The following is a 26,327-nucleotide window of genomic DNA, read 5'->3' as shown; positions in this document are numbered from 1 at the left end:
AGAGCCTCTGCCACAAAAGCTCTGTTCGGCTTCCAAGTGTCAAAGGAGTCTTTGCACAGGTGGCCACGGATGCATCGCCCCAGCGGGAGGCCAAAGAGCTCCAGGGGTGGGTGGGGAGCTGTGGAGACATTTGCATATGCCAATTTATATGCAGAAATGCAAATGTGGAAGTAAGTTCTATGATTTTTAAATGGAAATGCAACTCATCCCCTGACCGGGACCAGGGGTCCTGCCTGCCTGCCGCTCAGCCTTCTGTCCACGTGCGAACGGTGGTTGGGCCGCTCCAAGGCCCCGGTTCAGCTCAGCCCTCTTAGGCTACTTCATCTTTGGACTGGACAGCCCTTCCAAGAGAGGACTGCTGTCTGAATACGGCCACCCTGCATCCTTGCTGGCTTTGTTACAAGAGGTTCCCCCAGCGGCGCCTCCCTCCCCTTTTGGGAAGCAATCTTTCCGTCACACACTAGCTGGCCTGACCAGGAAATGAAGCCCACGCTGGCGCTCTGCAGGGCAAGGGGCCAAGCCGGCCGGCCTGGACTCGCAGAGACTGGGTCCCCCGAATGCTCACTGGGAGGTGTGGGTGGACGAAGGCCTGGGAGCTCCGCTCAGTTCTGGGACTCCAAACAAGTACATACGCGCCACTTGGGCTATCAGAGGCAGCATGACGCCTCCGTACACCACTCGCTGGGGGAACGGGCGGGAGGGCGCTGTTGAGCTCTTGCCTTGCTTGTGGGCTCCTCGTCCGGGCAGCTGGGCAGCCACGGTGTGAACGCTGGACAAGATCTGATCCAGCCTCAGGCCTCTTCTGATGTTCTTCTGGCAAGGAGAGCCAACATGATGCCACAATAATAATAACAATCCCACATTTATTTCTTACCTGCCTCTCGCTCTGGATCCCTCTGGTGTCATGGTTACAGCACTGGACTGGGACTTAGGAGATCCGGGTTCAAGTCCCCACTCAGACAGGAAGCTCACAGGGTGGCTTTTGGCCGGTCACAGACTCTCAGCCTCACCCACCTCACAGGGTTGTTGTGAGGATTAAATGGAGAAGAGGAGGAGGAGGACCACGCAAGCTGCTTTGGGTTCCTTGCAAGAGGGGGAAAATGGGATATAATGTAAGAAATAAAATAAATATCAAGGGAGAGAGGGCTGCGTCCCTTTTCTGCGCCAGGTCAATACATACTTGTTTCCCCAAGCATTTTAAATGGGGTTTATGAAGCCAGGTGGTGCAGCTGCCGATTTTATGTATCTTATATGCCTTTTTCCATTGCAGTTTGTTGTAGTTTTATTAGGATTTTTTAAAAAATGGTTTAACACATTTTGTAAACCATCCTGGTACAATGAAGGGAGTGGTATATAACTATTTTGAATAAATAAATCCATTCTAAATGTGTGTTTTTTTGCATCAGGTTCTGATTCGTGGATTTTGAAGTTCTAATCTATAATAACAACAAGAATAATAATAATATGCCACACAACATTGAATCCATACGTAAATACGTGAACCGCCCAGAGAGCTTCGGCTATTGGGCGGTATAGAAATGTAATAAATAAATAAATAAATAAATAAATATAATAGAAACTCCGAGACAAAAACAAAAATAAGAGAATAAAAATTTAAATAAAAAAAGAAAAGTATTAAAATATAAACATACAAAAAAAGAATGACATAATATCAACACTAAAACGCATAGAAGTGATAAGAACTACCCAGGGATGAATGCATAGAGAAGACTATACCGCCGGGACTACAACTCCCAAGATGCTGAGGGAGGGAGGGCAGTCACGTGCCTCTGCCAGCTGCCGACGGGTCACATGACTGCTGCTGCTGCTGCGCATCCCCGGCCTCCTGTCTCCGCGGGCCGGGTGGGAGATGGCGAACGTGTCCAAGAAGGTGTCGTGGTCCGGCCGAGAAAGCGAGCAGGAGGGCCCGGGCGAGTCCACGCCGCTGCTCAACGGCACGGGCGGAGCCGCCGCGCCCCGGCAGGTGAGCGCTGGATGGGCCCCCAGGGCGTCGGCCCCGCCGCAGGTTAACCGAGAGTAGGTGGGCAGTGCTCCTGAGCATGTCCAAAGCGCGTTTCCCGGGGCAGAAAGAGAGAGAGGCCCCGCCCATCCACGGAGGGCGCCCAGAGCCGGGAGGGGGTTCCGGAGGCCCTCCCGGCTCCCCGGCCTGCCCTCAGCTTGGGCGCGGCTCCAGGTTGCTCCTCGCGCCGCGTGTGCTTTGGGGGGGGGGGGGGACAAAGAGGCCATGGGGGGCATCCAGTGTAAGTTCTACTCAGAGTAGATCCCTTGAGAAGAGCGGGCTTCAGTTACAAAAACAGTGGTTGCCACTTCTTCCTCAATCCCGAGGCTCAGCTATGAAATGCGCAGCACAAGAGTGCCTTGAGCATATGCAGAGTGCCTTCCCCTCAGCTATGAGGGCAGGGGGTGCAGGAGCTGTGGCATCTTGGTCAGAAGATGGGACTGCCAGGCGGGGTTGGACTCCAGCACCTCTCCCTCGTTGAGAACTAGCCACTTGCACCTTGGGGAGGGATGCCCACCTTCAGGACGCGTTGCCTGGTGCGCACTCCAGGGCCCACCACCTACGCAGTAGGACACCAGTGGCCCAAGCTATAGGCAGGACGGAGGAGGGCAGGAGACGTGATGTGGGGGGGGGGCGTAAGAGCCGGGGAGGCAAGAAATCTCTGCTGGACTCTGCAGAGCGCAGCTCCAGAGCACCCTGGGCTGGGGTGGTCCTCCGAGCAGATCCTGCGGAGTGGCAGGGGGCTTCTCTGGCATGCGGCGCGGCAAAAGAGTGCTCTGTGTGAGCCCAGGGGTGCCTGGCCCGGCCTGGCCAGCCTCCTCACACTGTGTGGTTTTCCTGGGCTCAGCAGGGGGCTTCAGGATCGGAGCCAGCTCATGGGGCAGCCGTGGCTTCTGTGGAGGTTTGGATGTGAAGTTGACCGGGAGCACAGCTGGGAGGGTGCTGCAGCACACATGTCTCACGTGTGGGTCTCCCGTGGGCAGCCGGTTGGCCACTGTGTGACGGGAAGGTTAGGCTGGATGGACCCTGGGCCTGACCCAGCTGCTGGGGCGGCTCTTCTGGCGTCCACTTCCCGCCCGTCTGGGGCTGCTGCGGTTTGGGTGATGGAAGAGAAGCTGCCTGAGGACAGTGTAGCGGCTGCCAGAAGGGAGGGGGGGCTCCGGTCCAAGCGTTTTGCATCCTGAGCCCCCCTCCTTCCTCTAGGAGCAGGGGAGGCAGGAGCCGGTGTGGTTCTTCCCTTGTTGGGCCAGTCTTCATAGAATAGTAGAGTTGGAAGGGGCCTATAAGGCCATCGAGTCCAACCCCCCCGCTCAGTGCAGGAATCCACCTCAAAGCATACCTGACAGATGGTTGTCCAGCTCCCTTCCCAGCCTGCCTTCCCCAATCTTCCTCCTGACCAAAGAAATGGTCCCAGTTCAGATCTCCCCAACCCTGAGGCCGGCCAGATGTTTTAGGGAGTGCATCTCCTATCATCCACAGCCACGGGAGGCTGCTCAGGTTTTGTCAAGATGAGACTTCATCTGCCCAGAGGTTGCTCCATGGATTTTTAAGGGCCCAATCCCGCGCCTGTTTAGTCCGAACAAAGTCTGGCACGCTGGCCGGGGCAGGCGGGGAATGGGGGGGGGGGGCTTTTTTCCTGCCTTAACAGGCCCAGGATCATTCCCTTTGCTCTTCGTCATGATGCTCGAAGGGAGGCCGGAGCGTCCAAAGTTGCCCAGTCAGCCTGGTTGTGCCTGTAGGTCCTTATTGCCTGTCTGACCAGCAGCTGCTCTCCAGGCCCTTGGTCAAGCTCCCCATTTCCTGGGCAACCTCACAGCTGGGGCTGGGGCTGAGGCTGTTGTTTTGCACATTCTGAAGAGCAGCCTGAATCTCCGCCCATGCGGCCGCCCCACGGAGTGGCTGGCAGCTCCTCGGAAAGGTGGGCCTTGTGAAGACTGGGGCTTTTCCCCGTCTCAAATCGTGCTCTAAACTCAAAGCATTTGAGCCTTTCTTGCCAGAGTTTGATGTGGCTGAGCCAGTGGCGGAATATGGCAGCCCTGGGACCCTGACCCAGTGGCGGAATATGGCAACCCTGGGAGCTTTTTCTGGGCCAACCCCCCCCCCCCCCCGAATCAAGGGTTTCATTCTCTTCTGGAATGTCACATGCTAAGGCTGAAGGCGCCTTCTGTGGAAAGAGGAGACATACGGGTGGCCCCGCATCAAGTCAGCCGTTCCAAGGAGGCAGAACGTGGCCCTCTTGCTCTGCCCGGAGCTTCCCCACTGGCAGCTGGTATGGCCACGTGGACTAGATGGACCCTATATACCCCCAGTTGCTGGGGAACATGGGTGGGAGGGTGCTGTTGCACCAGATCATAGAACCATAAAATAGTAGAGCTGGAAGGGGCCCATAAGGCCATCGAGTCCAACCCCCTGCTCAATGCAGGAATCCACCTCAAAGCATCCCTGGCAGACGGCCGTCCGGCTGCCTCTTGAAGGCCTGCTAGTGGGTCCCTGGTCAGCAGCTACTTGGCCACTGGGTGGACGGAGTGCTTCAGGGCTGCTCTTCGGTTCTTTCAGGGTCCAAGCTGAATTGTTCTCTCGGGGCGAATGGTCAGGCAGACCGAACATGGACCTGGCCTTTGCACGCCGCCTGCCCTGTGGGCCTCCCCCAAACAGTGCGCGTTCAAGAATGGGAGACTGTCCCGCCCCCCATTGAGGCTGGTGCTCTGTCCCTGGCTTTAGTTCCTTCGTTCTGGCCGCTCTGAGCTGTTCCGGAAGGAAGTGCTGGGAATCCTCCTGGCCTGCGGCCCTGTCAAGCCGTTGCTCTTGGGGTGACCTGCTGTGAGGCGGGGGGGGGGGGACTCGAGTCCTCTTTCCAGGCCTTGCCAGCTAACCAGGCCTTGGGTGGCCCTTGGTGGGAGCTGGCGGGCCCCTCACCACCACCCCTCTCTCTCTCTCAAGGGCGTTGGGCGGCTGCGGTGTCGCCCTGCCTTCATCCCACGGGGGAGGGGAGAGGGGAGGCAGCCGCTGAACAACCGTGCAGCCCCTCGGGCCCGGTGTGCCTTTGGTTTCATTCAAGGCCCTTGTCATGCGCCTCCCTTGAGTTCCACAACTTTCCAGGTGGCTTGCAATTAATGTTTAAGATCAATATAAAGATGTTTAAAGGGAAAAGAAAAGGGGGGAGGGAATCAAAACAGCAGTAAATGCAGCAGGACACCAGAACAGATCAGCAGAATAAAGCCAATCTCAACATGAGAAAGCCTAGATAAAAAAAATACGTTCAAAGCTTTTGGCCTGGCTCTGGGAGGCATAAGATTTGGTGCCACCACTAAAAAGGCCGTGGCTGAGGCTGCTGCCACTGACCCACTTAAGTTGGGGGTGCCCAGAGAGAGGCTTCATAGGATGATGTGAACATGCCAGCAGGTTCATATGGGAGGAGGAGGCAGCGGAGGCGGTTCTGGTCCTTAAGGCTTCATCTGTGGCGCACTGCATCCCGGTATGCGCTGGTGATGCTGAACCACCCCTTGCCACAACCATTTACGGTGCATCGAAGAGGTGGGGGCGGAGGGGAGGTTGGGCCTGGGCCCTGTGGCGGGGGGTGGGGGTGGGGCGCCGGCGAGGTCTTTTCCAGGGTGCTCTGGCTCGCATGGGGCCTCCTGCCGGCTTCCTCCCTGGCCCTGAGCGCCAGTGTTGGTCGGTGGAGAGCTGCCAAGAGGAAGTGAGGCAGCCTCTCGGACCGAGCGGCCCTGAGCCTGTGGGCTTCTTCGCGAGGAGTTCCGTTGTGAAAGGTGGAAATCCCGCCCTTCCCTCCTGCCCGTCTTTGTGGGTGCAGCTTTTCCGCTGCCTCCCGTGACTGCTGACGCTCCTCTTTCCCTTGGATTTGGTACCCCCAGGAGGTTATTTGGGGTTTATTGCCATCCATCCCCTTTCTGCCCTAACCAGGCGCCCCAGGCGATGTCAACGGGAACGCTGCTCTTTCCTCATTCTTTCGCCTTCCTTCACGCCTCCTTTGGTCTCTTCATCTGAAGATCTGAACTGGGCCCAGGGGTGGGCAGGGGGGTGTTCTGACCTGTGGCTCAGGCTCTTCGCTGCCAGGCTACACTGCTTCACGTGCCTTTCTTTGCTAGAAGGGGGACTGTGGCTCTTTCTCCTAAGCCGTTGTGCCCAGACAGACAGATGAGAGAGAGAGAGAGAGCGCGCTTTGACTGCTGTGACCTGCCCCTTGCTTTGCCTCCTCAGCTCACGCCCTCCTCCTCCTCCTCGCGCCTGGGACGCCTGAGCAACGTGGATCTGGACGACAACCATGAACCTGTGAGTGAGGCTGTGGAGCTGGGGCTGTGAGTGTCCCCCCCTCGAGTAGCAATGGCCACGTGGCAATCAAGGAGTGCCACTGGGGAAGGGCATCTTGTCCCCCCAGCCCAGGAACTGCTCAGGCAGGGTTGAGGAGGCCCATTCAGCCTGAGGGGCAGGGGCAGTTTCTCTGAGGCGGGGGGGGGAGGGGGAGGACCAAAGGCCAAGCAAGTGCTGCCGAAACGCAAAGCACCGCTGGCACAGTGCAGCTCTCAGCCCTCCTTGCCAGGAGCGGAGGGAAGCCTCCCAGCCTTTTAGAATGGGGGAGGAAGACGGGCAGAAGGCAGGGGGCCTGGCCTGTGGGGGGGGGCCCTGGCAGGACTGGATTTGGCCCGAGCCCTGCTTGGCCTCGCAACATTCAGTGCAGGGGGTTTGTGTCTCGTAGGAAATGGATGCTCCTGAGCCCCCCCGCCCCAACGAGATCCCGCACACGGAGAAGCTCCTCTCTCTCAAGTATGAGGTGAGCGGCCCCAGCCGGACGGCCGTCCCGGGATCTCGCCGGGAGATCATGATCCGTGATGCCGCCCTTGAGGCGGCCCGATCCTGGCCGCTGTGCCTGGCTTCTCGTGAGCTGCGGCTCGGCCCATCTTCTCCCGAGCCGGTGGCAGGGGACTGGGGTGGTGTCCTGCTCCCGAGCCCAGGCCTCCCTTTCCTCTTGCGGCTTTCAGAGCTTGGACTACGACAACTGCGAGAACCAGCTGTTCCTGGAGGAGGAGAAACGCATTCACCACACCGTGAGTCTACACTTCTGCCGGGCGGAGGCCCTGAACCCAGGGCCCCTCGGCACTCGTCCACCAGCACCAGAGTCCTCCACACGTCAGACCAGTGTTGGTGGGGGTGGGAGTCCAGCGCAGCCGGGGGGGCCTCGGTTGGGGCCAGCTGCCTTAGCCGTGCGCCCTGTATGGTGTCTCCTGCCTTGCGTAATTCTGCATGCATCTGCTCTGCGGTGCTCCGGTGTGGGGCGGGGGGGCTGAGGCGTCCGCGCCAGCGACCGAAGCCCTGCCCCCACCACTGGAGGTGGATTTCGCACCCCACCCACCCCGCCCCGCCTTCTGAGGTCTGAGTAGGCATTGCTCTGCGCTAGTTTCAAGCACGTCTTTGTGGCACGAGGTCTAGAAGCTTGCGTTTTAGAAACGATCACTGAGATTTCTGGGCCCAGTCCCGCGTTCTGTGGAACGGAGGGGTACGCGCGCTTGCCTGCCTGTCTGCAGGCCAGGGGTGTGGTCTGAGGCCTCTGACGGGGACGCTTTGATCGCAGGCCTTCCGGACGGTGGAGATCCGGCGCTGGGTCATCTGCGCCATGATTGGCATCTTCACCGGCCTTGTGGCGTGCTTCATTGACATTGTGGTGGAATACTTTGCCGGGCTGAAGTACAAAGTGGTGAAGGGGAGTATCCTTTGAGCTGGCCCGGCTGCATCCTGGGTGGCCGTAGCGAAGGCGGGGCCGGAAGTGGGCCCACCCTCCCCCATCCCAAGGGGGGGCAGTCTTTTGAATTCTCCCCATTAAAAAGCTTTTTGAAAGTGCATCTCTTGTTCTTGAATAAAGACCTCTCCCCACAACCCCAGAGGCATGAGAGTTGGCCGGGGTGAAAAACGTTGCCCTTGCGACGGGGTGCTTGTGTTCCAGGTGCCAGGCAGCCCCCCTCCTCCAAAGCCCTGCCCTGCTTGGTTTTCTGTCCCCCACCCCACTTCCCAACAGTCAGCCCTCCATGGGCAGATGGGGGCACTAAGTACCCTCTGGGGACGTCCCTCTTTGGAGGACTTTTCTTAAAGATCTCTTGCAAGTCTCCAAACTGTGGGGTCCTCCAGGCCTGCTGGTTCCCCCCCCCCCCGCTTCAGTGGAAGCAATAGCCTTAGAGGCCCCTTCCAACTCTGCTATTCTGTGGTTCTGCTAACACAGCATCTCCCCCAAATCTATGGCTGGGTATCTGGGGTGTGTGTGTGTGTGTGGTTTTTTTAAACGGCTTTCCTCCAGATATTGACAGGTTCACGGAGAGTGGTGGCTTGTCCTTTTCTCTCCTGCTCTGGGCCACCCTGAACGCAGCTTTTGTCATGGCCGGTTCCATCATCGTCGCTTTTATCGAGGTGCGCCCCCCACCCCCGGTCTCCCCCCTTGTTGAGGCTCCTTCTCCTCCCGGGGCCCCAGGGCCAGCCTGGCTCTCGTGAGCAGCGGGGCTCCCGGTATGTTCAGGAGATGGACCCGGCTTCTCTGTCTTTGCAGCCTGTGGCGGCTGGCAGCGGGATTCCTCAGATCAAGTGTTACCTCAACGGGGTGAAGATCCCTCACGTGGTTCGATTGAAGGTAAGCGAAGGAGGAGGCGCGACGGCCGGTGGCACCCTGGGGAGACCTGAGTTCGCCCGCACTCTGCTGATCAGCCGCCGGGGGGCTGAATTCCACACCAGGGATCGGCGCCCCCAAAGCCCAGCAGCGCTGGCCTCGAACGCCCTGAGTCTGCGTCGCCAGCCAGATCCCCCCGCATGCCCTGCTCGGGAGGCCTGGCCTGGCGCTGGGCGCTGCCGCTTCTCTTCCCAAGAGATTAGAGGGGTGGATTTGGGTCAGGCATTCAAAGCAGAGCTGGAGCCTGGCAGCTGTGGGCCTGGATGGGATGGGAGGGGGCCTTAGCTGGAGCCCCCCCAGGGGACGCGCTCCTGGCCTCTCCACGCCCTCTGCTGGCCTCGCTTGGCAGCCTGGGCTTTGGGGCCAGAAAGCGGTGAGCTGCGTTAGGCAGGGAGAAGGGACCTCTGGCCCACAGACCGGATGAAACTTTGGGGGGCTCTCCGTCCAGCCCACCGGCCTCTGGCGGTCTGAGCCAGAATGCAGAGCTGTGAAGCGATCCAGCCTATCTTAGAACTTTACTTGGATTCATTTTCGAAAAACATATATTACCTTTTTGGCCGAAACTGTTTCTCAAAGTAGCAATGCTCTGTGTGTGTGTGTGTGTCTTGACAAAACGAAGTGAGGCTGGGGAAGGAGCGGATCGGGTCCCGGCCCCCCTCCCTCTCCCCGCAGCGCGCACATTGCTCAGTGTGGAAGCGTTTCCGGCGGGGCCCTTGGGGGCTGCCCTGGGCTCTCCTGTCTTGCGCCATCTCAAGTAGTGGTGAGTGACGGAGCGGATGAGGCCCGTGTTTGTCTGCAAATGGCAGCTGTTGGCGCTCTTCCCTTGCAGACGCTGGTGGTGAAAGTCTGTGGCGTGATTTTCTCTGTGGTCGGAGGCCTGGCCGTGGGGAAGGTAACGAGGACGGGAAGGAAGAAACGCCAGGGAGAGCCGGACGCTTCCCTGTTGAGCAATCCCAGCTCCTGGTGGTTTCGCGTTGCAGCCTGGGAGTTTCTCTCTCTCTCTCTCTCATTGCCTCTCACTTCCTGAGCATCTTCCATCAGACCCCCCCTCCCCCTCCTTGTAGCATCTCAGGAGTCGGATGGACTCATGCCTCTGACTCCCATCCCGTAGGGGAGGCAATTCGGACTTTTAGAATGGGGGGGAGGGGGTACTGCGCAGAATCCACCAAACAATCAGCCTTGGGGGGAGGCCAGGGGAAGGCGCCCCAGAGGGCTGGATTGGGACCGCAGGCCGGCCAGGTTTGGCCTGGGGTTGAGCATGCCAGGGCCTGACTGCCCCCCCCCCCTTGCCCTGGCACATTCTGCCCTTGAAGCAAATGCCTTTTAGGAAGAAAAGGATCTGCCCCTCTGGCAAGCTGCCCCTTTGCTGTGCCCCGAGGCCGTGGGGCAGGGGGGCTAGTCCAGGCGGGAGCCCCGGGCACCCTCCTGCCCAGCGGCTGCTGGCGTTCCCCTCCACGCCCCTCGATTCTCTTGCTTCTAGGAAGGACCCATGATCCACTCCGGGGCCGTCATTGCAGCTGGCATTTCTCAAGGGCGATCGACTTCTTTGAAGAGGGACTTCAAGGTGAGTGGGCCACGCTCCGTGCTGCAGGGGAGGGGAGGGTGCTGGGTTTCTTTCCGGAGCTAGGAGCCTGCCGCCGGCTGAGCTGTGAATCCAGTGCCCGCAGGGTGGGCTAGTGGTGGTCCTCGGGGCTAGTGGTAGTCCCCTCATCAGGCGCAGCTGCCTGGCCCTGCACCTGATGAGAGCGTGGGGGTCAGGGAGGGGGTTCCGTCGGCTGGCTGGCGAGAGAAACCCTGGGCTTTCCCCAGTTAGCACTAGCAAGGGAATCCCCCGGCTTGCGTGTGTGTTCTAATTTTGTATTGCAAAAGGTCAACCAAGCAAATACGCACTCGGCCCTTGGGGCCCAGGGACTTTGTCCCGCTGATCTAGAGGGTTTTGCGCATTTGCAGGCTACTTGCAGCCAGAGTCCTGATCAGTTCTGGGGTTTCTTTGCTTTCAGATCTTTGAATACTTCCGGAGAGACACGGAGAAGCGGGATTTTGTCTCTGCTGGCGCTGCTGCTGGGGTCTCGGCTGCCTTTGGGGCCCCCGTGGGTAAAGCACCTCCAGTTCTCCGCCTCTGGACTGTGGCCCTTTACTTGCTGCAATGCCTCTCCCCAGACGGGAGGCTCCGGCCATCTCACTGGGGCGCCCCCCTCCCTGGCTCTTTCCACGTCTGTTGGGTGGAGGGGTAGGTGGGGTCACTCAGCAAGCTGCTTGGGCAGGAGGGGCTTTGCCCACCCCTGGCAAAGCCAAGGACACGGGCATCGGTCAGGAGGCGGCCCCTTCCTGGACCACACTGATCAAAGAGGCTGGGCTGCAGCTGGGTGTCCCTGGGTGTCTGACTGGGAGGGGAGCCCTTGAGCAGCTTCTGCCTGGTGGGGTCTTCGTGGGGGACCCCGTGGGGGCTTTGCCTTGGAAGAACCCCCCGACCAGGGCTCGACGGGCCCAGTCCTTGGCACCCCCTTGGTGGGCACGGGCTGTGCTCCCGCAGCGTAGCCAAGCCCGAGTGCAGCCAGATTTCCTGGCCCGGGGTGAACGTGGCTCCTGCCCGGGGCTCACCGACCCTCTCTCTCTCTCTCTCTCCCTCGGGCAGGTGGCGTCCTCTTCAGCTTGGAGGAAGGCGCGTCCTTCTGGAACCAGTTCCTGACGTGGAGGATTGTGAGTGGGGGGCGGGGGGCGGTCCTGGGGGGTGGAGAGGGGAGGGGAGTGGGCGGCCTTGGCACTCAGGCGCCGGACGAGCTCCCTCTTGGCCTCTCCTCTCTTCCCCAGTTCTTTGCCTCCATGATCTCCACCTTCACCCTGAACTCCATTCTGAGTATTTACAAGGGCAACCCGTGGGACCTCTCCAGCCCAGGCCTCATCAACTTTGGCAGGTTTGATTCCGAGGTAAAGGCCGCCGCGCCTCCTCCAGTAGTTGCCTACCTGCTGCCGCCCAGCAGTTCATTTGTTCTACCCTTTGCCAGCCCTGACCTGTTGGGCTCTTCAAAGCGCACAGTGGCGGCTCCCGTTGGTCCTGCCAGCCGGAGGCTTTTAATGAGCGTTGGGAGCAGCCTTCGCTGAGCAGCTCTGGCTTCTGAGCCAAGGCTTACCCGAGGCTCTTGGCCGTGGGCGGCCGTTGTCGGGGGGCATCGCGCCGCACCATGTGCTGTGGGAAACCACCATTTTAATTGCACTTTGAGCTGATTGTGGGAAAGTCAGGCCTTGGCTAGACTCCCGTGTGGAACCTGACAGGGATTTGCGGTTGGGTGGAGCGATCCTGTGGCCGCTGGGTTAAGCTGGAACGGGGGGGGGGGGGCAGGGATGATGCACAACCCCAGCTGCCTGACTGTGGTGCCACCGGGTCCGCGGCCAGTGTTGCTGCAGCCGCCACGATCCCCGTAGTTCTCACCGACGTTGCTTTCTTTCCTTCCCCCCAGAAAATGGGCTACACGATCCAAGAGATTCCAATCTTCATATTCATCGGCGTGGTGGGTAAGGACCCCGTTGAGGCGTGTCTGCAGAACCAATTAACCTTCCTGTTGATTTTGCTACCAGAGACTTGGAAAGTTTTAAAGTGGGGGATAGAATTCCCCGGCCCGTGGGTCACGGCCGTCCCAGGGAGGCTCCTCCTCCGGCCGGCCAGCTTCTCCCCAGGCCCAGCCGAGAAAAGCCCCAGCTCCAGTCAGCAGCTGATCAGAGAGCAGAGCTTTGCCTCGCGGGGCCCTGGAAAAGGCGCCCAGGCTGGCTGCTGCCTCTGACCAGCTGCTGACCGAGGGGAGGACTTCCTGCTTACTCGGAGTAGAGGTGCAGCAATTTGCCCTGCTAGCTAGGCAAGAGTCCCCTTTGACACCCACAGATGGAGCGTGGCCACCCAGACCTTTCCCAGGCTGGAGTTCAGCCCTCCGACTGAAAAGGGTTCACCAGTCCCACCAGGAGCCGCTGCCGGGCGTCATGCGGGGGGCCCAATTGCCCATTGCTAACCCGTCGCATTGGGGTGGGGGTGGGGGGCGCTGCCGCTGTGCTGCTGCTATCAGCAGAAGCTGCACTGGGCACCAGGCTCCGTGGCAGCGCTTTTTCCACAGGGCAAAATCCAACCCTGCTCTGCTGATGACCCACCCTGGCATGCCTCGTCTGCAGTTCCACACAGGATGGAGCGTCTGGCCAAAATTCCCTCCCCTGACGGCCTCCTCCTCCTCCTCAGCCCCCGCATCCAACTCTGCCCTTCCTGTCTCGCGCAGTGATGTTTCCTGTGGACCTGGAGCCCTAGAGGCTGTGGGGAGGGGGCGGGACGTCCTCAGCCGCAGCCCTCCTGAACCTGGGGCCCTCCAGTGCGTTGCCCGGGGATGATGGAGGGTGCCCGGTTGGAGAGGGCTGCTTTAAAGTAATCCCCTTTCTCCTTTGACCCTGCTGCCCCAGGGAGACACTTCAGCTGGCCACTGTCGGCCACCTCCCAGGCTTCCTTCCTGTTCACCTCGCTTCCCCCCCCCCCGGCTCACGGCTGGTGCGGGGCCCCTGCCTTCCACACTGTGCTCGTGTGGCCCCCTTGGCCGGGGGTGTGAGCAGAGGGCACCCGCCCACCTGCGGCCGACTTGGGGCCCTTCTGACGGACGTTCCCACTTCCTCCTGGCTGCAGGTGGGATCCTCGGAGCCATGTTCAACGCCTTGAACTACTGGCTGACCATGTTCCGAATCAGGTGAGACCCCAGCGGAGCGACACTCCTGGCTCTTTGGCACAAGGAGAACAAAATTCCGGCCTTGAAATTCGCAGCGGGCGTCTGCAACGCCCAGGCGGAAGGGGGCTGAGGACGTGCGCCCAGTCCTGCTCCATCGCTGAGCTCCAGCCTTTGGAGCCCGGCCACTTCCAAAGCCCTTGTAGCTGAACCACACACCCCTCTGAACGCCAGAGGAAGGCCGCGTGGGCTGAATGCCGTCCGTCCATCCAGCCAGCCGCCTGCTTTTGCCTTTGCTCCTTTCCAAGTCTGCACTACCACTGGCCGCCGCTCATTTCCCCGGTGGCTCCCTTTGGCGCAGGGTCGCTTTGACTGGAAGGAGCTCAGCCTGCAGCCACCCACCACAGTCGCAAGCAGCCAGGCCTGGAGAAACGCAGGGAGGGACTCCTTTTTAGGACTTGCATTTCGGGGATTCCGTGGGCGTGCACGTGGGTGCGTGCGTGCGCGCATGGCGGTGCAAGGCCAAGAGCCTCTTGAAAAGTTAAGGGGATGAAGCACAGGCGGAGGTTTGCCTCCTTAGCCTCTGCGATGGCGCTCTCTCGCTCTGGCCTGGTTGCACAGAAGTCCAGCCCTGCTTCGAGAGCGTTGTTCGATGGGTGAGAAGGAGGCCTTTGATCTTGGGGGCTTCCGAGCGCCTCTCGCCTCCCCGGCTGCCAAAGCGCTGCAACGGTGCTTCTGATGGCTGCTTATGGCCACCTCCTGGGTTTGAACTTGTATTTGGGCCTCCCCACTGAAAGGGCCCAGCAGCGCCAAGTTTTGGGGAAGCCCTGTCCCTGCCGGAGGCCCCACAAAGCGGTTGCCTCCCAGAGGAGACCACCGAGCGTGGACACGGGGCCAGGCAGCTTCTGGTGCTCGGACGACTTGGGCGTCCCCGGCTCGTCCGCTCCAGCGCCCACCGAGCCCCTGAGCGAGGGCTGCTGTGTCGTGGGGAAAGTGTTTAATTACAGACAAGTTGCAATGTGGCGGCAGCCGACAGTGTTCCTCTGTGAGCGCAAATGAGACGAGGTCCTGAGCTCTGCGCCAGAGCAGCCTCCGCGGAGGCGGTGTTGCGCCGGAGGGGCCGTGCCGGCGGCTGTGCACAGCTCTCGTGCACTCCCCCGCTCTTCTTCTGTGTTGGGGGTGAGGACGGCCCAGCCCGGCCCGGCCCCTGACCCTTCTGCCTGACCCCTGCTTCCCCAGGTACATCCACCGCCCCTGCCTGCAGGTGATCGAGGCCATGCTAGTGGGGGCCGTGACGGCCGCTGTGGCCTTTGTCATGATCTACACCTCTGGAGACTGCCAGCCTCTACAGGGCAACAGCATGGCCTACCCGCTCCAGGTAGGGAGCCAGCGGGCCCACCGGGGGGCGGCATCTGCTGGAGGGGCCCTGGGCATGGGGGTGTGTGGGTGTGCATGGGGAGGGGGCGGGGAGTGCTGTGGGGAGGGGGGCAGCTGAACCTCAGGCCCGTGGGCCGGAATGGTCTCGCCCCCTTTCCTCTGACTGTCAGTCGCTGGGAGGTCTCCTGTCTGGCTGAAAGAGGCCCAGCGCCCCTGGCAGAGAGAGAGGGGGTGGCAGACATCTCCGGCTTTGGCCGGCTTCATCGCTCACACAGTGACAGGAGGCCGCCGCCTTCTCTGCCCCCCCTCCCAGCTCTTCTGTCCCGACGGGGAATACAACTCCATGGCTGCCGCCTTCTTCAACACTCCCGAGAAGAGCGTCGTCCGCCTCTTCCACGACCCTCCAGGTCAGTCAGCGTCTCGCCAGGCCGAGAGGGAGGGAGGGTCTCTGCCTCCTGCTCCTTTAACGCAGAGGTGCCTCCTCCCAGGCCTGCTCTCTTGGGGTACCTAAGCCTTGCCCTCCCCTCTTGCCTGGCCTTGCGGGTCCCCCCTCCCCCCATGCCAAAGGATGAAAGGCTTCCCAAGGCTCCCTTGCAGGCAGAGCGGTTGGCTAAAGTAGACTGGCATTTTGGCCCCGCCTCCTTAGCCCCTGGCCCCGCCCACATTAGCATCCACCCCAGAGCTTCTCCGAAATGGACTTGGGGGCCCTGGCTTGAGCAAGATTGCCCCTCCCCCCAGTTTGGAAGGTTTGATGCCCCCCTAAAGCTACTCTCTGAACGGCCCCAGCGGCTCAACCTCTCCCTTCGTGCCAGGGAGGCATCCTCAGCTGGGCCGGGGTATCCCTGTAAGCGTCCGAGGAAGGGGGTCTCACCACTTGTCCCCCCCTCTCCTCCATCCAGCCCCCAAATCCTGGAACAGCCAGCCTCGAGAGAGAGGATGGGGGCGAGGAGGGCTTGCAGCTTCCCTTGGCTTCTCTCCCCTTAATGGCTTTCCCTGATGTTCCTTGGACGTATGGGACGAACTGAGGCAATGGATCCTTTTTCATAGCGCTCCGGGGTCCGGCCTGGGATGCGCTTCAAGGTGGACAACTTAACGCACGTGGTGCTTTCGTCTGAGGCAGCCCGGGCCTCGTTCCCAGGCCCAGGGCCGTCTCTGTGGGAGAGGGGGTCTCACAACTACAGGAGCGGCAGAGGCTGCCTGGGCTTTGGGCCGGGAAGGCCTGGGTTCAGATCGTCACCCGGCCTTGGCTGCGCTGGACAGTCTTGGCCGTGATCCTGAGTTCTAGGCGGGGCCGGAAAAGGCCGCTGCACTGGAAACTGCCCTAGCCTGGAGAACCACTAAGTGGATGCCCAGAGCGTGCAGGACGGCATCTCCCCTTCCAATTCCAGCTCCTCAGTTCTAGGAGGCGGCTGCTGGGGCCTGTGGGCTTTTCCGCATTGCTGGGGAGAATTTTGCCACCTGCAGTTTCCCCACTGGAGCGAGAGCAGTGGCTGAAAGGTTTCCTGTTTCAGAGCTACTGGAACGGCAGCGTCCCTTTTCCCCACAGTATTCAACGACTCCTTTGGCTGTGCTTTAGGGGTGCATTATTCATTTAGTTGTTTAATAATTGCGTTCATTAGATGGCTTTCTCAAAAGGAGGTTTAAGGCATCGTATGACAAAGATTTAAACATTAATAAAACAATTCGGTTTTAAAACAAAACAAACGTGAAGGAACTTGTATCTGCACAGTTTGGGTTAGTTGAGTGGTTATACAAGAATTCATAATCTGGCGTAAACGGTAAGGAACCCTGAGGCTTAGTGGCATATTTGTCTGAAACTCGCACTGCTGCGTGAATTACAAATGGAAATCATGGTAGTACATTTTGGGTCGTGGCTTTATGCCCTGACATGCAGCACTGTACAGAAAAGTAGATGAACCCCACTGGCGACGGTCGATAGAGATGGTAAACATTTATGCCCAGTGTTTTCTCCTAGGAATTTGAGGTAGCTAGCAATAATAACAGCAAATAAAGAACTGTACAATTGAAAACATCCTTTCAATTGACAACATAAACGCAAAAACATTGCAGAAATAACACAGTAGCAGTCAAAACATTTAAAATATTCCCCCCAAAAAAGACAGATTATGAACAGCAAGTTAAAATCACATATTGAATGCCTTCCTAAAAAATGGGAATGCTGGACCACAGGGCACCCAAAGTCAAGACCAGGTCCAGAAGAACCCCCATTATGAGGATGATCCGAGAATCCAAACTTTTGCATTGCCAACTCTTCATAAACAACAGAGCTCTCTACTCGGCCCTGGTTAGGCCTCATCTAGAGTATTGCATCCAGTTCTGGGCTCCACAATTCAAGAAGGATGCAGACAAGCTGGAGCGTGTTCAGAGGAGGGCAGCCAGGATGATCAGGGGTCTGGAAACAAAGCCCTATGAGGAGAGACTGAAAGAAGTGGGCATGTTTAGCCTGGAGAAGAGAAGGTTGAGGGGAGACAAGATAGCACTCTTCAAATACTTAAAAGGTTGTCACACAGAGGAGGACCAGGATCTCTTCTTGATCCTCCCAGAGTGCAGGACACAGAATAACAGGCTCAAGTTAAAGGAAGCCAGATTCCAGCTGGACATCAGGAAACTTCCTGACTGTTAGAGCAGTACGACAATGGAACCAGTGACCTAGGGAGGTTGTGGCCTCTCCCACACTAGAGGCCTTCAAGAGGCAGCTGGACAGCTGTCTGTCAGGGATGCTTTAAGGTGGATTCCTGCATTGAGCAGGGGGTTGGACTCGATGTTTTGCGGCAACCGGCTAACATGGCTCCCTCTCTGGAAATTATTACAACTCTTCGTAGCGAATGTCCAGCTTTTGGTTGGTGTGACCAGCGACCTTGCTGTTCTTTTTGGTGAAGAGTCCTGTGTATTCCTAAACCTGCCTCAGTTTTCCACCGGTAGAAGGTGGCCTCTGGGCCTGTTGGCTGATGGAAGCTGGCTCCCGATCCAGGCCTAGGGGGAGTGACGCTCTTCTCTCTCCCTCCACCCCGTTCCTTCCAGGCACCTATGACCCCATGACCTTGGGGATGTTCACTTTGATGTACTTCTTCCTGGCGTGCTGGACCTACGGGCTGACGGTGTCCGCGGGCGTCTTCATCCCCTCTCTGCTGATCGGCGCTGCCTGGGGCCGCCTCTTTGGCATTTGCCTGTCCCACGTGACCAGGGGCTGGGTAAGCCCCCCCTCTGCTCTTGGGGTGCTGCTCTCGGTGCCTCCAGGGATCTGGCCCGCGGAGCCTTCCCAGCTGACGGCCTGAGGAAGTCTCCCGGAGTGCAACGTCCTGCTTGGAGGGAGGGAGGGAGGCGAAGGGGAAGGGGGCGGAGCGGCTGGGCTGGAGAGAAGGGGGCCCTGCTGAGCCCCGAGACAGCAGCAGAGGCCTGGGCCGTGGCTTCCCAGAGGTCTCTGGGCCAGGGACAAGCCAGACGTTGACTGCAGCTCAGCCTGCAGCTGCTCTCCAGCCCCTGGTGAGCGGATCCTGTCCTTTGCCCTCCAAGGGCCTTGGGGTCTTCCTGCCCTCTGACCCCCGGGGCCACGCTCTGATGCCCTAGAGGATGGGATCTGCTGATCAGTTACTGGTGCCCAGGGTGTAAAATGTGGGGGTAGGGGAGGTTGGATCTCTTCCAACTGGGGGCAAATTCTGCTTCAGAAGAGCTCTCAGGGGCCCTTTGCCAGTGGGGAGCTGGAGGCCAAGGTGGGGGGCAAAGGTAAAGAAAGGGGGCAAGGCCGGAATGCCCGCATGTTTTAGCCTAAGCCGCCTCCTGCCAGCCACTGGGCCTCCGAAGAGGCACTTCAGCCTCTCAAAATGGGGACTGAAGCAGAGGCGGGAATCCCCACATGGCCAGGCCGAGTGGGATGGCTACCAGGGGACCCCCGGTGGGGTGGATTTCTCCCCCAGCCCTGAGGTTCTGGGTGCATTCCTCTGGGGAGGGGGGCTGGACCAGAGAGCCCTTTCCAGGACCTGCAAGGTGATCGCTCGTGTGTTGGACTTTCAGATCTGGGCCGACCCGGGGAAATACGCTCTGATGGGAGCAGCAGCACAGCTGGGTGAGTCGTGGACTTTGGGGTGGGGGGCAGCGGCCCATTGGGAGGCAGGAAGTGGGCTGCTCTGCCTTAGACAGGCCGGGCAAGTTCAGTTGTCCGTAGCAAAAAGCATTTGCTCTTTGCTTGATCGTTCCTTCAAAGGAAGCGGCAGACGATTTGTTTTATTTATCTAGCAGGACTTGTGGGTCAGGCTAGGAACAACCCCAGTAACCATGCTGCTTTCTCCTCCTCCTGCCCCTTAAAGCCAGCTTGAATAGAAATGTCTCACACCCCTTCTGGAAGGTGTTCAGGCTCTGCCTTTGGCAAATCTCCAGAGTTCCAAAGTAGGGGAGAGGGGGCAGCCCCAAAAGCAGGCGGAGGGATATGTGCAGCAGCAGCAGCCGCCAGTCAGAGCGGGGCGGTGTGCATGTGCTGCCGCTGCTGCAACATGAGCACTGCCATCACTGCTTGTCTTCCCAGGGGGGATCGTGAGGATGACTCTGAGCCTGACGGTGATCATGATGGAGGCCACGGGCAACGTCACGTACGGTTTCCCCATCATGCTGGTGCTGATGACGGCCAAGATCGTGGGGGATTATTTCGTGGAGGTAGGGAGCGCACGAGGTGGCCCATCGCCAGGAGTGTTTATAATAGCGTTTGCATGGTGCTACGGCCACAGTCTGTCCGTGGTTTGGGTCGTTCTTCCAGTAGCCTTGCAGGGCAGGGCCGTGTGCCAAGGCCCAGAGGCCGGGGTCTTCCAGCTCCTCGCTCGTGCGCTTAGAACGGGTCGCTGGGGCTCAGGCCTGGCATCCCTCGGAAGACCTGCGGCTCTCTCGCTTCAGGCAGGCCCTGTGCTCACGGTCCATCTCTGTCTCTCTCTGTCCCCCCACTCCCTTCCGGTGCCTCTCCAGGGCCTGTATGACATGCACATCCAGCTGCAGAGTGTCCCCTTCCTGCACTGGGAGGCCCCCGTCGCCTCGCACTCCTTCACGGCCAGGTAGGCTGGCAGACTCAGCCAGGGCTCCTCCACTGGCAGCCCACTGCCTGCCCCTCCCTCCCTCCCTCCCTTCCTCCCTCCCTCTGCATGAGCTGCTCACTCTCGGCTGGGATCTGGGCTACCGGAGGAGACTTTGGGGCTGGGGAGTTGGGCGATCTGCTGTTCGTCAGAGGTAAGGGGGCTGAATAGAGGGGAAGAGGAGACCGCCATCGGCCAATGAGCTGTGCTGGGGGTGGAGTGAAGAGCAACATGATTGGCCACCACGGTGCTCTTGGTTGCCGGGCCGGGAGCCATGACGATTCCTGCCTGATAAACAGGGGAGGTCCCTGGGCTGGGCTGCCCCTGACCCCCTATGGCACCTGGGTTTGGAGCTCCCCTCTCAAATGCTCACACACACACACACCGGCCCCAGCAGCTTGTCCGCGCATCCCTTGACTGTTTCCACATTGTGCTGCTGTCCGCTTTACAAAGGGCAGCCTGTATCCTTGGTGTGGGTGCCCTGAGCCTTGAGTTTGAACTGTGAGGCGCCTGAATCGCCCCCGCTGTGGGCCAAAGCCTCAACCTGTGTGTGCTTCACTCCTCTCCCCCCTGCCTCCCCCCCACCCCGCCGCCACAGAGAAGTGATGAGCACCCCGGTCACCTGCCTGCGGACGATTGAGAAAGTGGGGGTCGTGGTGGATGTCCTCAGCGATCCGTCTTCCAGCCACAACGGCTTCCCAGTGGTGGAGAGCATCCCGGGGGGTGACCAGGTGGGTGAGGCTGGCCTGGGAGCCTCTGTGCTTGCACCCCACATTCTCAGAGTAGAAATGGGGGGAGGGTGTCCCTTGGTGGCAGAGCCCCTGCTCAACTTGCGGACGGTCCTGGTCCTGTCCTCGGCAATGTCACATCACGCTGGGAGGGTCTCCTGACCGAAACGGAGCCAGGCAACCCATTCCACGCACTGCCCGGCTCGCTTACCTCCCATCCCTGCCCAGGCGTGTCTGTAGCTCCCCGGACCCAGAGAGAGAACGGCGGCTCTAGGGAGCGATTCTGCGCTCAGCCACAGGTTCAAGAAGCCTAGCTGAGCGTTCTGGGCTTCAAGGGCTCTGGGGTGGGTCGTGCTCCCTGAGGCCAGGCAAGCAGCTTGTAGGGAAAGGCAGTGAAGGCTTCTCCGCCATGCTCGGCGCATCTGTACTTTGTGGCAAAACCCCAGAGAGACGCTGCCAGTGTAGTCGGGGCTGAGCCAAACGGACCCAGGTCCAGACCAGGACACCGCTTGCAAGAATTCAGTAAAATACTTTTAGGCTCTGTTGAATATGTTTGCATTGCAAAAGTCTGTAAGGTGGCTTATATTTTTGGCCTTCCCCAACCTGGTGCCCTCTAGACTGGGGGATACTGGGAGTTGTAGTCCCAACACATCTGGAGGGCACCAGGTTGGGGAAGTCTGGCTTACAACATGCATTTCAATCAATAAAACCAGAAAATGGTAGCAAACAGTCAACACGTCGGTCAAAACAATTGCAGCAACAGCGATTTATTTTTTTAATACGGCCTTTTCTCTGGCGCCTAAGAGCCATTAATGTTGGTGGCCGGAGGATAGACAGGAGGGAGGGGGTCCCCCACCCCACCCCTTTCTGGCTTTGCTTCTTTGGCATCTTCCTGCTCCCCACTCTCCTCTCCATCTGCCTGGGACAGGGGTGGGGGACAACGCTTCTGTATCCCAATGGAAACCTCTCTTGCTGCAGATGGTGGGCCTGCGGGGCCTGATCCTGCGCTCCCAGCTGATTGTGCTCTTGAAGCACAAGGTAAGATTTCTAGAGGGTCCCTGGGGGAAGGGGCAGGGCAACTGCAGATCTTACACCGGACCTAAAAGGCCAAATCCTGCCTGCTGTGGAGAATGGGGTGGGGTTCCTGTCCCTCTCCCATAACACTAGAACCCAGTGGGGTCATTATCCCATGAGCCTGATGGGTGGGAGACTCAGGACACATGGAAGGAGGGGCATCTCCACACAGCGCAGAGTCGGACGATGGGATTTGCTACCCCAAGGCGTAGTGATGGCCACCCATTGGGATGGCTTTAGAAGGGGACGGGACACGTTCCTGGAGGAGAAGGGCGTCCATGGCTTCCTGTCTTGATGGTGCTGTGTTACCTCCAGTATCAGAGGCAGCAAGCCTGTATACCTCAGTTGCTGGGGAACATAGGCAGGAGGGTGCTGTCGCTCTGACCTCCTGCTTCTGGGTATCCCATAGACAGCTGGTTGGCCCCTATGTGAACAGAGCGCTGGACTACGTGGACCCTGGGTCCAATCCAGCCTCAGGGCTCTTTGGATGCTCTTAAGGCTTTGAGATGGGAGTGCTGAGCGTCGCTCTTCCTTTGCTCCTAGCCTCAGGGCTCTGGGCGCTGCTGCCGCCGCTGTCCTCCCCTTGCATCGGCTCTCTGAGCTGCTTCTGAGGTGGCAGGACAGAAGCCAGGCCTCGCGAGACCCCTCTGTGGCTGTGCAGAGGCACCGCAGCCCTCCCGGCCTTTGGGCAACGCCTGGGGGGCAGACTTTGGGACTAAGGGGGGGCTGCCCATTCGCTGCCCTTGCAGAGGTGATGCCTCCCTCCCTGCCTGCCTGCAGGTCTTTGTGGAGCGGGCCAACCTGTCGCTGGTGCAACACCGCTTGAAGCTGAAGGACTTCCGGGACGCCTACCCCCGCTTCCCGCCCATCCAGTCTATCCACGTCTCCCAGGACGAGCGCGAGTGCATGATGGACCTGACCGAGTTCATGAACCCCTCGCCATACACCGTGCCACAGGTGGAAATGGGGGGCTGGGGGGGGGAGGCCCTTGGCAGGGATGCTGTGGCCACCAAGGAGCAGCTGTCTCCCCCCGGGTCTGGGCGGGGGCTGCAGCCTTCTGCGTTCCTGGGGCCCATCACCCTCTCGGCTTCTGCCCTCCAGCTTGCAGTCCTCCAGCTTGGGTGGGGGGTGGGGTGGCGCCTGCGTTGGCACGGGGTGTGTGTGAGGGATCCCGGCATGAAGAGGGACACAGACTCCAGAGGGGCTGGATGAATTGGGGGGGGGGTGTCCTGGACCCTTGCCTGGCCGTGATGCTAGGGCCTGGCTTGTTTGCCAGGGCTGCTGGGCTGTGGGGTTGGACCAGACCGGCTCCTTTGAGTCAAAGCCCAGGCTGCTGCTCTGGACGAGGATCCTGAGTGCGGGGGGACGGGGCTGCCCCTTTGCAAGCATTTCCAGGGGCGGGGGTAGGGAGCCATGGCTGTCCCGGCATCCCGTGTGGCTGCTGTTTGGTGTCTGGGCAGTGGGCGGGAGGGGTCTTGCCTTTGCTTGGGGCCTCTGCCTGTCTCCCCCACCCCCCACCTGACGTGGCTCGTGCTCTGGCTTGCAGGAGGCCTCCCTCCCGAGGGTCTTCAAGTTGTTCCGGGCCCTGGGCTTGCGCCATCTGGTGGTGGTGGACAAGCATAACCAGGTGAGTGAGTGAGTGAGTGAGTGAGCGCCAGGTAGGAGCCGCTGGGGGCAACTCCAGCCCCCTCAGCACGGCAGCGGGGTGCAGCGGGACTGTGGTTGGGGGCAGCGCTCTGGCTTTCTGTGCAGGAGGTCCGGGTTCAATGCCTGGTGTCTCCAGGTATGGCCAGGAAAGACCCCAGAGAGTTGCCTGGGAGAACGGTCTGGTCTTGCTGGCCACCCAAGATGCGCCCGTTGGCAGCATCCTGGGAGAGGCACATAAGAAAAGCCCTGCTGGATTCGACCCATCTCTGGAAGCTCACAAACAAAGCAGGAATGCAGCAGCCGGCCCCAGTGCTCTCCCTGTTGCCAGGTGTTCACCTCTTGCCCCTGAAGACATTGGGATCCGTTCGTGCCTCTCCCGACCCCGTGTGCCTCCCGCTCTTCTTGCAGGTGGTGGGGCTTGTCACCCGGAAGGATCTGGCCCGTTACCGGCTGGGGAAGGAAGGCATCGAGGAGGTGCCCTTGGCACAGACGTGACTTCGCCCCCGGGGGCTGCAGGCCTCGGTCTGCCTCAGGAACTGGCCAGCCTCCTGGCACCGGCGCCGCTGCCTTGGCGAGGCGAGGCTGAGAGGGAGGTGCCAACCCAAACTCCCGGCCGGTGGCGCTGCCTGCACAGCTGCCTGGCCTCTCTACCCCCTTGGCCACTCCTGAAAGGGTCTCCTCTCTCTCTCGCTCTCAACAGCCGGCTCTAGGCGCTCCGCTGGGGTCGGATTCCTGGAAGGGCCTGTAGCGGTTTTGGCAGGGGCCTTCCGGAAGATCCAGGTGGCCCCATCTCTGTGGCAGACCTGAGCCGGGGGGGGGGGGCGGTGCATGACTGGCTAGTCCCCTCCCCTTGGTTCTGCGCAGGCCCCAATCCTCACCCAGCGTGCCTTCCAGGATGCCTCGTCAGCCCTGGCCTGATTGGCCCCAGCGTGTAGAAGCTGCCCCCAAACCCTTGCTGGCATTTTCTGGGATCCGTGGCAGCTTCCCTCCCCCGGTGGCTCACGTGGGTGGGCCTGATCTGCATGCGAAGGATGAAATGAAGCCAGCCAACCACCCTCCACGCTCCCCTTTCTCCATCTCTTCACGCCGTCAGGCGCATGGCTGAGCCGTTCTGAATAGGGGGGGTTGTGCTTCCACAGAGATCTCCCCCCCCCCGACTCCAATTCCTCACACCACCTCCTCATTTAGAAGCTCATCGGAGGAAAGCTACTCCGAGCTGAGTTTTGGGGAGCTCCCTGCCTCCCTCCCCACTGAGGAGCTTATGCCGGGTTTGCATACACCTCCTCCTCCTCCTCCTCACACAAGCCCTGCTCCGCTGCCCCTGGGTGGAGAGTTTCCTGACTGGTCCAAAGACTCTGCACACGGCTCTCTCTGATCCCTTCCTTCTTCACACTCTCACACCCCGCAAACAGGCAGCGTTTTTCTGCACAGCCGGCCTTTTTCACCTTGAACCTGGCAGCCCCCTTCTCAGGCACGGGCTGTGCCCGCCTCTTCCCTCCTCTGGTTCCCCATCCATCTCTGGGGTGTTTCCTGGAGGTCAAGCAGCTGCAAGGAAACCATCCCGGTGCAGTTTGGCAAGGACCACCTGTTCAGCAAGATGCCAGGACTCTGGGCAGGCTGCCCTCCCTCCGCGTCCCCTGGCCCTCCCGCCTGAGCCGGGGCCTTGCTCTCTTGCTGGGTGCTTCTGGGTGCTGTTGCCCTCGTAGGCGGGGAGGAACGCATTGCAGCCCCCCTTGGGCAGCAGGGCTCCCTTGAGCCTGGCGCGTGGCGTGGGCATGAGGTTGGTCAGCAACTGGCAGGCCACTGCCCCCTGGCCTCGCCTCCAGGGGCCTTGGTTTTAGGGTCCCCACACCTGAAGGGCACCTGCCGCCCCCTTTGCTCTTTTTGGTGATGTGTGCAGCTGCACCTGGGAGAGAGTTCTTCTGTGCTGAAATAAAAAAGACCACCTATTTATACATCCTCTCTCCGCTCTGCTTTCCTGCATCCTTGTCATTGTTGCAACAGCTCTGGTATTGAACTGGTCCTGGGTGGGTGTGAGAGAGAGAGAGGAGGGACTTTAAACATCTGTAGCTCTGGAGTTAGTTCAGGAATACGCGCACAGGGAGAAAGCCAATCGCGTGTGTCCTCCGCATCTCTAAAACGTCACCAGAATTCAGAGCACTTTTGCACCAAGAAAGGATCCTGGCTCTGCGCCGGCTAGCCAGGGCTAGGAAGTGGCTTTGTCCCAGGCCTGATCCAGCAGGTGCATAGCCACAGAGTCTCCCAGAGGAGAAGCCGCTGCCACCAGCAGGAAGCGATCTGGAGTTCCAACCCTCCAATGATCCTTGGGAGTGACAGAATCTTCCTCACTGCAGCCTGGCTAGGGCAGGGACCCAGGCGCCCTCCAGCAGGCGTCCTGCCTTCCCCCAACCCTGAAGAATTTATTTATTTATTTATTTATTACACTTATATACCGCTCCCATAGCCAGGGCTCTCTGGCCGGGCAAAGTCCAGGATTGAGAGGAGGAGAGAGAGCCAGAAGCTCCTGGCAACCAGCAGCTGCCCTGTGGCCCCATTGTGACACCCATGAGCTGCGGCCACGACTGCAGGCAGGCAGGGAGGCCGGCCGGCTGGCTACCTTTGGCAGAGTGGCCGGCAGCGCAAAGGTGCCGCTCGGCTGCTGTGGTGCTGGAGCGGCCGTGACGCCCTCGGAACTGTCGCCTGAGGGGGGGGGAGACCATGCGATACGCCTTTGGGGTGCTGGTGCTCAGCGCTCTGGTGTGGCAAAAGGACTTTCCTGGCGACAACCAGGCGCCCGGGAAAGGCCAAGAGGGGCTGGCCGGGGCTGGCCAAGAGGGAGGGATGCTGCGTCAGCTCCACACCACCTTCTGTTCGTTTCCTGGCCTCCACTGGGTCCCCGAGTCCCCATGGGGCCTGCACCTTGCAGGGATGGCCATGCTGGTTCTGTGGCTGGTGGTGGAGATCTGGGCCTCCTCGTGTCTGGCCACGTTGCTAGCAAGGCCACGGCAGACAACAGCGCGCTTGGTAAAGAGATGAGAGTGTGAGGAC

At 60.0% G+C, this 26,327-nt stretch overlaps 1 protein-coding gene across 1 annotated transcript; it reads left to right on the top strand.

Annotated features, from left to right (window-relative positions):
• The first annotated feature begins 1,836 nt into the window (after window positions 1-1,836).
• CLCN7 (chloride voltage-gated channel 7) lies at window positions 1,837-25,217 on the top strand. Its single transcript, XM_063143351.1, has 25 exons — window positions 1,837-1,984; window positions 6,239-6,310; window positions 6,735-6,809; window positions 7,018-7,083; window positions 7,608-7,740; window positions 8,325-8,434; window positions 8,571-8,651; window positions 9,517-9,579; window positions 10,168-10,251; window positions 10,688-10,781; window positions 11,323-11,387; window positions 11,499-11,615; window positions 12,146-12,200; window positions 13,342-13,402; window positions 14,618-14,756; window positions 15,069-15,162; window positions 17,798-17,967; window positions 18,788-18,839; window positions 19,296-19,423; window positions 19,727-19,812; window positions 20,429-20,561; window positions 21,537-21,596; window positions 22,413-22,589; window positions 23,179-23,259; window positions 23,688-25,217. Exons 1-25 carry the CDS (start codon window positions 1,871-1,873, stop codon window positions 23,772-23,774), a joined length of 2,397 nt encoding a protein of 798 aa, XP_062999421.1. The 5' UTR covers window positions 1,837-1,870; the 3' UTR covers window positions 23,775-25,217.
• Window positions 25,218-26,327: the final 1,110 nt, after the last annotated feature.

Source organism: Elgaria multicarinata, chromosome 17 (genome assembly GCF_023053635.1).
Source record: "Elgaria multicarinata webbii isolate HBS135686 ecotype San Diego chromosome 17, rElgMul1.1.pri, whole genome shotgun sequence".
Classification (NCBI taxonomy): Eukaryota; Metazoa; Chordata; class Lepidosauria; order Squamata; family Anguidae; genus Elgaria; species Elgaria multicarinata.
Note: the sequence above shows the minus strand (reverse complement) of the source record. Positions and strands in the feature narration are given on the sequence as shown.